Here is an 11,410-nt window from a genome sequence, read left to right on the forward strand (position 1 = left end):
TATTTGATTTTTAAAGCGTTAAACGCCAACTAAACATGAAATATCTTGGAAAAAACCTACTTGAATGATTTTTACAAGTTATTAAATAGCGAAAACTCAAGTTTTGTTAACTTTTATTAGTAAAGATTTAATATAGAGGCACAATATTATTCCAGTATATTTCTTTCTCTTAGTTTTATTATAGATTTATTTTGAAAAACTACACCCATTAAGTAGAACCATATTATTTATAATTAAAGATACTGTATCCAGGGTAACAAAGGCAGAAGTATACTACAATTAGTGATTTCTGGGTTAGTACAAATCTTGCATGAAATGAATCTATTTAAATGTTTAAAACAAAAGAATTGATGACAAACAGCTTATTTCCTATTATAAATTATTACTAGCAAAGAATTTACGAACACTGAAAACTTTGTACATATTATAAGCGTATGGGTTGTAAGAGAAATCCCTCACATAATAGTTATGATTATAATTATAGAATAATCGAGTAAGCTATTGAAATATTCAATATTATTAAAGCTATAAATCTTCATTAAATTTTAATAATCTACATGAAAATCTAATAGTACATACTACAATTCAAATCCATCAGTGATTTTGCAGTTTTAAATTATTTATACAATATTTATATATTATAGATAAATCTACTGGTAATTATTTTACAATTCCATAGAAGTTTTAATTTTAACTATGAAATACTTAATAATAAGAAAATAATTGCAATATTTCAAATATCCTAAGAATATAAATAATCAACGAAATAGAATTAAAAAAATAATTTTGAATAACAATTGAATAGACTACATACAGTTAACAATAATCCAAATATAACCTAAAATAACTGTACAATTTCAGTATAAACTACACGAAGATAATATCACTTTATGCAAACGGCAAATAAACACAACCGACACTGAAGAAAGCGTCGAAAGTCAAAGAGATTAACGAACGTTGTAAAGACCTGGTGCTGCTCGTTGCTGCGCCTGCAAGATACGATTAGCAACGCAACTGTAGCAACACAGGTAGGCCAAACATCACTTGAACAGTATCCGTCTGAACGCTCTTCTGAAATCCTTATTGAATATCGTATAAATAACTGGATTTAATACAGAGTTCATATAACCCAACCAAAAGGCGATAGCAAACGCACTGGATGGTATAACGCACCATCTACACGCGGCTTTCAAGATATAAAGGAAGAAGAAAGGCAGCCAGCAAGCAATAAAACTACCCATTATTAAACCTAATATCAACGTTGCTCTTTTCTCTTTCTTTCTCGCTAATCTTCTTTTCTCTCTTTCTGGATCTCTAGGTTTATGCTGCTTTGGTAGCGCTGGTTCCAATTCAGATTTTGTTGGCTGTGATTTCTCTTGCCTTCTTGTTGAATCTGATTTTTTACCGAATATAGGCTGGCATATCCTTAGTTTTAGTGGTTTTACGACCGCGCATCGCGTGGCTACGCCTGAATCGGACGATGATGGTTCCAGTTCTGAGACCATATCTGTATCTATGGCCATGCTGGGTGCTCTACCTCGTTGCGATTGCTGGAGTTGCAGTTCCCCGTTGACTGATAATGTCGAACTTCTGTACGGACACGCTGCTAGCGGGTTCCTTGTTACCTGTGCGCATGTGACCACCTGAGAATAATAAGAAATTTATATAAAAAATCCTACACTTAATGGTTAAATCATATCTAGTAAGCTCACTGATGGATTGCCCATTTGTCGTATTACAAAAAACTTTTAGGGCATTTTGATATGTGTAACTTTTTATGGCAACGATTTAATTATTTCGTATTGATTTAAGACAAAGAATCTACATCAGGATTAAAAAATGTAATGTCACAAGTTACTCTTATTTTAAACAAACCTAGAGATAAAATGGAACCTCGCAATTGGCTTTGTAGGTTAGTTAAAAGTCAGAAATAATTCCTTCATAGTCACAAACCTTAAGCGTATCTTTCCTTTCATCCGGCTGTGGTCCGGGATCGCCGGCCTCGCTGGTCGAGATGTCTGACGCGAAGTCGCACGTTACCGTCGGTATTGGCACTTGCTGCGTCTCTATTGTTGAAATTTGTCCCTCCCTGGAACATACGAACATATTAATTGTTACTCCATCATCATTATCAGCCTTTATCAGCCTACTGTTGGATATATGACTTTTTCCACGCCTTATTTAGAAACCGGTCCCCCGCCTTCCGTATCTAACTACTTTTCGCCGTGCGCTCTGTGTCGACAATCCACCTTGAGAGAGGACGCTCTCCTGGTCTCCGTCCGTTACGTAGAATTAACTTTAAAACTAATCTCTTTGTTTCAATTTTATTGCTATTATTGTCATATTCAGAACTGTTTAGAATCCTTTGATGTAGATTTTAGTTGGTATTGTATTAAATTTAAAACATTTTGAAGTATTAAAATTGTGATTATTTTATCATTTTAAAATACAAGACTGACTTTTTTATGGCGTATGTATGTAAATACCTGTTATTATTAGAGTTGTTTGTGTCAACTCCTGGTGGCATGTGCAGTGACGACGTGGTAGGCATGGGCCGTGTGCCTTTTGGATTTGAAAAACTTGTCTGCTGTTCATTCTGGAATATAATTTCATGAATTTAGTTAGATTGCAATTGAAAAATAAACTCTAATTGCACTTAAAGTTGGTGTAAATATTTCGACGATATAACTTTGTAGAAATTGAAAAAGATATTTTCCAGGAGGGGTGCGTTTACAGTGCCAGCTAATTTTGAATGAAATTTAAAATACATGTTTCGTGACGGTGATCTAAAAATTATTCGATGCTATTAAAATATGGCTGGCGCTCGCGCGAACAGTTGGACAAAAGTAGGTTCAAGAATATTCACACAATTTAACTCGTGAATATTTACAAGCGATGAAAAAGAAAATGTACATTTCCCGTATAAACATATTTGTATCCTTTTCCCTCACAGGATTTTTTGTGACGTCATCTAGTTATAATTAGTACAGTTAATCCACGACCTTTTTACTATAATCAGTTTATTATAAGTTTATTTGACAATGAATACGACTTACAGGCCGCGGCCTTGGGTTCTTTCGGATGCCTCTTCTAGCGCGCGCTTTCGCCGCGTAGTATATTCTGATGTAGACGAACACCATGATGCAGGAGGGAATGTAGAAGCTGCCCAGCGCAGAGTATATCACGTACCCGATGTCATCAGATACCTGTAATGAAAATGTAATTAAAACTAATGTAATTTATTTTTATTTATCGGGCACTTAATATTGTACAAGATGCTGGAGACATCTACTGTCGTCAGCTGTCAGGATAGGTCTGAGTTGCTGTAAAATCACCATGACAGTAAACAATGGTGTTGCTATACACAAGTATGAACGTCCCAACTTTCGCCCGCGATTTTACCCACGTGGAATTAAAAAAACAAAAGCAAGTAGCTTATGCGTTCTTCCAGACTATCCTTTTCATCTATGCCATATCAATTCAGTAGTTTAGGTTACAAACTCTAACAAACATCCATACATTTAAACTTTCGCATTTATAATAATTAGTATGACATGGAGGTGTGGTATGGAGGAGTCCATAGTCTGAGGAGGCTATAAATGATTATAACCAAAAGTCTGTGAATCTTTAAGAACCTACCATATTTTGTACAACATTCATTGTTCGTTTATTTTAGGAATTTCTTCAAAAATTATGATAGATAAAGAAACGTCTGTTCCCGTTGAAACTTGAAAAGGGAATTAGGTCTTTGATAATAAAAGTGAAGGAAGAAAGAAAATTTTCACTTAACAAATTTCAATTTGCCCCTCAGTGTAAACTGCCGCTGTCTAATTTTGTTTGTGGCCCGAGGCAAAGGATGTTACATTACTGGTTTTTGTAAGTTTTTCTTACTTCCTATATACTGTTAATATAAAAATAAGGTAATAAAGTTGGTAAAAAATATATGTAGTTTTAAGGGTTTAAGGATTACAAGATTTTCTAACGCTTTATCGATCACCCTTTTCTTGTAAGGAAAGGATGGAAAGGGAAAGTGGATTTGATGGCGGAGGAGATGCATATGAAGGGGAAATATACTCTTTATGTGCGTCTCCTTCTTCTATTAGGGGTAGGCAACGCATCTGCAATTGCGGATGTCTATGGGCAGCAGTCGCTTCGCCGTTTTGGTGGATTCAGGTGGTCGCTTGCTCGTTTGCCACCTTATGTTATAAAAATGATTTAAAAGTCGAAAATGTTCTGAGTAGTAAAAATCAGAAAGATATAAGTGCCTTAAAAAGATCTTAGGCAGCTAATTTCTTACAAAATGTAAATAATCCTGCTAATCATACTAAAACTAATATTATATGTATATGTGAAAGTTTAGATGGATGGATGGATGGATGGATCTCGATGAAATTTGGTATAGATGTATAGGATAGTCTGGAAGAACACTTCAGCTACCTACTTTTTTTTTAATAATATAGCACTTTACACAATTTACATATACCATTTGCTTTTGAAGTTAAGATATTTACGTATGTATAGAGGAAAGGGTCGACGCTACAAAACAGAATTAACAAAGGTCTTTGTTTAAATCTGAAAGAATCGTCCCTTTTATAGGTCAATGATTTCGAGAATTGGATTTGATTGAGTGGGTGTTTTTTAATTATTTTCAAACAATATTTGAAAGAGGACATGTAGAATATAGAGGTTAAGTAAGGATAAGTATTATTAATATGACCTTAATAGAATGATGTAAAAACCATACTAAGAAGGGCAAGTGGACCCTTATTAATCTAATTATTTTAAACCAACACTTTGTAAAATATTAAATGGTGTTACGTAAAAATAGATGGTGCTACTAGCTTTGTAATGATAAAACAGTTTGAAAATATTATTTGAATTTCAATAGACGAATATTAACGATTACCCTATAGGCTTGCGGCGTAATGTATTTTTTAATTTGTTTTTAACGGTAGATTCATTCTTCTATTCTCTAGGGAAACTCATTCAGTCAGCAATCGTAAACAATCTAAACGAAATAAAAGCTACAAGTCATCAAAATTTTAGTATTTACAAGAGATTGTATTCCCTTTAGTGTTGTTTGTAAAGGCGTGTCCAGATGGTAAGCGGTAAACGAAAATAACGGATAATGCGCCCTGGGCCAGTATCAACACTATCAGTGCCCTGGGCTAGATTACTATTGAATCCCCTTCATAATGCTGCTTATGACTTCGTTATGTAGAATTATGTAATTCACAGAAAAGGGGCGTCCTTTTTGTACAGAGCCCAGGGCTGTTGCCCAAACATGTGCTGTGACGGCACTGCATGTATTTATTTGATACAATGTGTTAGCCGTCTTTTTTATTCATAATGTTGAAATGTTGTGAAAAGAACAAAAATACTATTTATTAATAAAATAATAAACCGACTGAAAGACACTTTAAGACTGAAGAGAAGTATATGAATCGATTGACATTGAATTCGTCAAAATTAGTTCAGTTTACGCAATCAGTGTAACCATACCCTTATCTTATTGGTACTGTACAAACCAGTAACAAGCCGAGTCGAGCGCTCGTTAGCTAACCGAGCTGATTGCATTAGTAGATTGTAGCTTATTGTATCGAATAACAATTAGACTAGCTTTCGACCGCGAATTGTTCTGCGTTTAGCATTATAGCATTTTAAAGACTGTATTCTATCTCTATACCTGTGAAATAAGATTTTTTTTATAATAAAACCATTGACAGAAAGTGGTAAAGTTTGAAAATGGGCTTACCATTATGCCCTGAATAAAAGACATGGCCAAGGTTCTACGAGTGAATAGATTTAAGCGAGTACGCAGTTGTGCAAACTCACTCTCTCGACCTATGCTACCGTATGCCGGTGGGCTAGTTGCCTGAAGGAACGGATGTAAAACAGGGTTCCGTGAATTGACCGATAACCATTATAGACCCCGGTTGTCCCCCTTCGAGGCACATCACGTCACCTAGAATAGATATGTAACTGGCACTGGTAGCAGAGGCATGTCTATGCATGCGAATCAATAGACAATCGTTCAACAGTTGTGCGATAGTTTGGTCAAAGTTGTGCGCTCTCTTATACGATCTATTTGAAATTTTACTTGCTTGTGTATTGTGCCAGTATATGGTATGCCCATTACACTATTTTATTGGTATCTGGATTTCTGCGTTTAGTATTATTCTAGAGACTTGTCTATACTATTATAATAAAGCGTTAACACACATCTTTGTTGCCTAAGATGTCAGCAATTACAGCATATTTTTGAATAATTCTTTTTTTAATAAAAAGCCCTATACTTACGTCACGCTTTAGGCTATATATTTTTACGCCATTAAACTTAAGGAGTAAATATTTTGGATAAACCCCTAATGTGGGAAAGAGACCATAAGTTACTGCCAACATCAAGGAAGCAAAATAGCCAAGTTAATTTGACAAATGTAAACAATAAAATAAAATTTACAAATAATTTCATGCGGGCGAAGCCGCAGGGGAACAGCTAGTGTTTTGATATATAGTAACTTGTAATAAAAAAGAAAATTAAAAGCATGCATAATAAATGTCGAGTTAAACTTTTTATGGTTGTAACAGGAAATTGCGGTGCCGCGTAAAACAGGATTAGATGGTTTTTATGGTGTAGGCTTACATGCATCGAATTAAGATGTTTGGACGGTAATAAAATTGTCCATTTTCACTAAGCCACTTTCTTTTTAATTACAAGATCACTGTCAGCCTTAAGTTGTGTAGCCTTAGCAAAAAATTAGACAGTACATTAAATGTAACAAGTAACATGTAACAAGAAGAATGTTAGTTTTAAAAATGGAAGAGAACACCGTCAGAGGTGGACTTAGAAATGGATGGATATCATGAAAGGAGAGATCAAGAAGGGAGTGATGACTGAGATGACGTATGATAAAGTTATGTTGAGGACAAAAACCTGTTGCGACGACCCTACCAGAGTAAGCTAAGAAGGAAGATGACCAGTGTTTGACATTGACTCTTTTTTACTTTGACTAGCTTCCAGATTTTTAACAAATCAGAACTCTTCAAACATTCTTATATGTCTTACTAGCTTCCGCCCGCGATTCTGGCCGCGTGGAATTAAAAAAATCAAAACTGAATAGCCTATGTGTTCTTCTAGATTACCTCTACGTCTATGTCAAATTTCATCGAAATCCGTTTAGCCGTTTAGGCTACAAAGTTTAACAGACATCCATCCATCCATCTAAACTTTCGCATTTATAATATTAGTAAGAAGTAAGAAGTAAGATTTTTTGGGGTTGCAAAATTGTATTTTATTAAAACATCTATTCAAATAACAAAAACCAAATAAACGTCAATGTGAGGTCGTAGAGGGGAAATGCCTTCACCGCTACGAAACAAACCAAACGGCTGCCATTTCCTTGCGTATTACATTGCGGCGTATCCTTTGTCTCAGAAAATTAAGTCGCCCCATTTGCACAGCGAGCAAGGAACGGACGTCGTTTCAACGATATTTTAGAAACAATAAGATCCTTTGTGCGATTGTATTCGTTTAGGTATGTTTTTAAGGATCTTTGTTTCATTTCTTTTAAGCTTTTCTCCTTGTGATCGATATGTAGATATCCAATCTAATATTATGAATGCGAAAGTTTAGATGGACCATACCAAACCCTAAATCTATGCTAAATGTCACCGAGATCGGTTCAGCTATTTAGGCTACAAACATCCATCTATCCATCCATCCATCCATACATAGAAACTTACTAATATTATAAATGCGAAAGTTTAGATGGATGGATGTTAGAGTTTGTAGCCTAAACGGCTGAACAAATCTAGAGAAAATTTGGCACAGACGTAGAACATAGTATGGAAGAATAGATAGGCTACTTTTAATTTTTTAATTCCACGGGACCGGAGTCGCAGGCAAAAGCAATTTTTTAATTATGTATTATGGAATATGGTATAAAAAATATAGACTCAAGCCTAGTCAGCTAAGGGTTTCGAGTCCCTCAGTGGAGACATAGTAATGACTAGTTTTTTTAAGGTTCACATAACTTGTTCTCATATAACTTCAATTAATTACAAGAGTAATTCAAGTTACTTGGCCCGAGAGAGTGCGGGTTTAGACAAGGTCAGAGCCGTCAGCAAAACACAAAAGATTTCCCCGAGGACTTTAACTGGAAGTGTTAAATATACGTGCATTACGCGAACGCTTTCTGTGAAATTAACTGATTTATCTTTTCATCATCACCAGCTCACTATACGTCCCCACTAAGGGGCTCGGAGCATAATTAAAGGGTGACTAGGCCATAGCCAACCACGCTGGCCCCCTGCGGGTTGACTTCACACATATCTTTGAATTTCTTCGTCGATATGTGCATCACGATGTTTTCCTTCATCGTAAGAACGTCGGATAAATTATTTTACACTAGCTTTCGCCCGCGACTCCGTCCGCGCGAAATAAAAAAAAAAACAAAAGTGAGTAGCCTATGTGTTCTTCCAGACTATCCTCTACATCTGTGCCAAATTCCATCTAGATCCCTTCAGCCGTTTAGGCTACAAACTCTAACAAACATCTATCCATCCATCCATCTAAACTTTCGCATTTATAATATAAGTAAGACATGAAATTCTAAAATCACATTGGTACATGATGGGATTAGAACCCAAGACCTGTAGATTACAAGTCAAGGGCTTAAAGCCTTGAGCCACCGACGCTCTTAGATTTATTTCTTACTAGATTTTTTAAAAAAAGAATGTCACTTTTCTATGTGTTCTTACAGACTATGTTCTACGTCTATGCCAAATATCATAGACATACGTTAAGCAGATTTTGAGAAAAATAGTAGTGAACAACATTCAATCTTTTGCATTTACAATATTAGTATGAAGTATTGACATACTCTGAGACTTTAAATGGTTACTTAAACAGTCCCATAGTGTAGATTTCTCTTTCTAAATCCACACCATTAAATCTACTACAGGAGATACTTAAATGTTACCTATACAAATAAGCTTCAAGTTACTGCATTCAATTTCCGTGATATTCCCAAGTAAGTTCTAAGTTATTTAAGCTCACGTCATAGTTATCTCGCAACTTAATGTTTACTTACTGCTGGCATCTTAATTGCTCATTACTGAAAGTTAGGAAGCATATGAGGCTTCAGGCAATGAAAGTCTCAGGAGGCTTGTGCGAGGCATTGTCTCACGTGAGACTTCTAGTGCCTCACGTGAACTAAGCTTTAATTTCTCTACAAAGAGGGCCAGGAAGGACTTTAAATATACTTCTCTAATAAAATATAGAGTAATTTACAACTCATGAAGATGAAAATAAAGTCAGAGGCGGTGCACAACTTTGACTAAACTGTTCTGCGATTGTCGATTGTTTCGCAGTCAATTCAACTGTTTAGTTGAACCTAATTATAAGCTCATAGAAATCAGTTATGGTCCAGAAAGAAGTCGCAGAGCGAGAACGAGAGAGGGCTGCTCGGAGGCAAAGGCGACAAGGAATGCGCTCCGGTCCCTCTAATCCCGGGCTATAATAGACGATTGTCCCAACCTTGAAACGATCAAAGAGACCATTGGGGTCGTGGTAGATCAGAGTGGGGCCCTGATAGACTATCAAAACGGTCCCAGGATGACGGTAACCTAGAGTGGTCCTTTGTTGTCGTAACATCGTGGAGCCACAGAGAGAGTCTGAGTGCCGAAGGTTCCGGTCTTGGAGATCCCGGAACCTTCATCAATGTCACTAGAGGATGGCCACCGAGGGGGTTTTAGTAGGTGAAATCCTACATAACCCTGCCTTCCCCCCAGAAGGCAGGGTATCTTTTAAATATTTCCCCCCCGACACCAAAAAAAAGGAATCAGACGAGACTTATCAGTTAGGTGATATTGTACTGTTTTTTATCTTTCGAAGTATTTCAAAAAGTATTATTTTATTTAATAATCAACACTATTCTTCGCAGACATTAAATGTTCCGTTCATGAAAACAGGAATTCTGAAACGAGCCCATTAAGCCAGGAAGACTGAGTGAAAGCAGGGAATGGGCGCGAGCGAGCGAAAACTCCCCGCTTTTGTTGTTTTAGGGTTATTTCATGTAATTAATTCTAAATAGAATCAACAAATGGCTTCTAGGGATGTACGTGTTATTGCGAATTATAATTTTAACATCACCCATGATATAAACTAACGTTATGTACTTTAGGTATATAAATGCTATGCTAAACTATTACACAAAGGTCTCGCTTTGATTCCCATGAGCTAGTATGGAGGATCTACTCGATTTTTAGTTGTGCAACTAAACAGTTGAATTGGCTGCGAAACAATCGACAATCGCATAACAGTTGTGTGAGAGTTTAATCAAAGGTGTACGCCCTCTCTAGCATTCCTACATTTTATGCGAATCCCTTTATCCGTTATACTTAATTTTTGTCCAGATCTTTGTGTATATGTAAGTATTTGTCAAAAAACAATGGTCCTTCGAGTCGGATACGTCGGATACTTGACAGCAAAATCTTATACAAGTTTTTAAAGCTTTGTAAATTTATACATCTTTGCAGCTGACTGTACACTCGTAGCCATAAAGAATGGTCAGGTTTTTTAAATTACTAGTTTGTGATATCTTTAATAAATTACCACTATAATATTGCATGAAATATTTATTTTCTTTTGCTACCACGTTAATTAATTTTCCGCAAACATTTTCCGTAAAGCTTCCAACAAAAGCGGCAGCTGAACGGATTTATTGCCTCAAGTGTGCGGATTACGAAACTCTAATCTGGACTTTATTATTGAGCTGTTAAAATTGAAAATCCATTGATTTAATATTGAATGTAAATATTGTTTTTAAATTCACATTAATTTAGTTTATAGGGTAGATTTAAGTAGGATCTTTGGCACGGAATTCTTTAATATATTGTACATTGTTTATATATTACATAGAAATATTTGTAATTTTATATGTATCGAAATAACTCGAAAGCCAATCTGCCGATTTTAAAAATTCTTTCACCATTAACAATTACTCTAAATATAAGTACAAAGTACAAACAAAAACTTTATCACTTTATTCGTGACGCTACATGAATAAAGGCGTATAAACATCGCATTAAACTCCAATACAGCATAGAAACTTAATAGAAAGAATAAACTTGGTAAGTTAATAGAAACATCTTACTTTCGGCATAAAAATTCAATACAATTTACGTTGTTTATGTTTGTTATGAAACGAGGTAAATAAACGTATCCGCCTCGAGGAATCCCCGATACGATTGTAATGCAATAAAATAATATGATCCGATCCGATATCAGGAGCTAACCTCAAATTATATTACGCGATCCAAGGCAAACTTTGTTAGGAATCCACCGCGGTATCAACAAATTTGTTGTACAAAAACGTTAATGGAATACTAAATTTAATGAAGTATGTAA

The 11,410-nt window shown here is 35.5% G+C and overlaps 1 protein-coding gene across 1 annotated transcript; it reads right to left on the minus strand.

The window, feature by feature from the left end:
• Positions 1–1,040: 1,040 nt before the first annotated feature.
• On the minus strand, positions 1,041–3,660 carry LOC106105860 (alpha-2 adrenergic receptor-like). The gene is made up of 5 exons (XM_013286317.1): positions 3,640–3,660; positions 3,057–3,206; positions 2,487–2,596; positions 1,954–2,089; positions 1,041–1,643 (listed from the first exon to the last, which is right to left on the minus strand). The coding sequence occupies exons 1-5, from the start codon at positions 3,658–3,660 to the stop codon at positions 1,041–1,043; spliced, it is 1,020 nt and encodes a 339-aa protein (XP_013141771.1).
• Positions 3,661–11,410: the final 7,750 nt, after the last annotated feature.

This window comes from Papilio polytes, unplaced genomic scaffold (assembly GCF_000836215.1).
Source record: "Papilio polytes unplaced genomic scaffold, Ppol_1.0 DF822622.1, whole genome shotgun sequence".
NCBI classification, from domain to species: domain Eukaryota; kingdom Metazoa; phylum Arthropoda; class Insecta; order Lepidoptera; family Papilionidae; genus Papilio; species Papilio polytes.

Excerpts from the sequence above, each read along its gene's own strand:
- LOC106105860 (XM_013286317.1), bottom strand. The coding sequence starts at position 3,660 with ATGAATGTTGTACAAAATATG. Across the intron at positions 3,207-3,639 it reads TGAATGTTGTACAAAATATG|GTATCTGATGACATCGGGTA; the intron begins GTAGGTTCTTAA and ends TTTTCATTACAG. Across the intron at positions 1,644-1,953 it reads AAAGGAAAGATACGCTTAAG|GTGGTCACATGCGCACAGGT; the intron begins GTTTGTGACTAT and ends TATTATTCTCAG.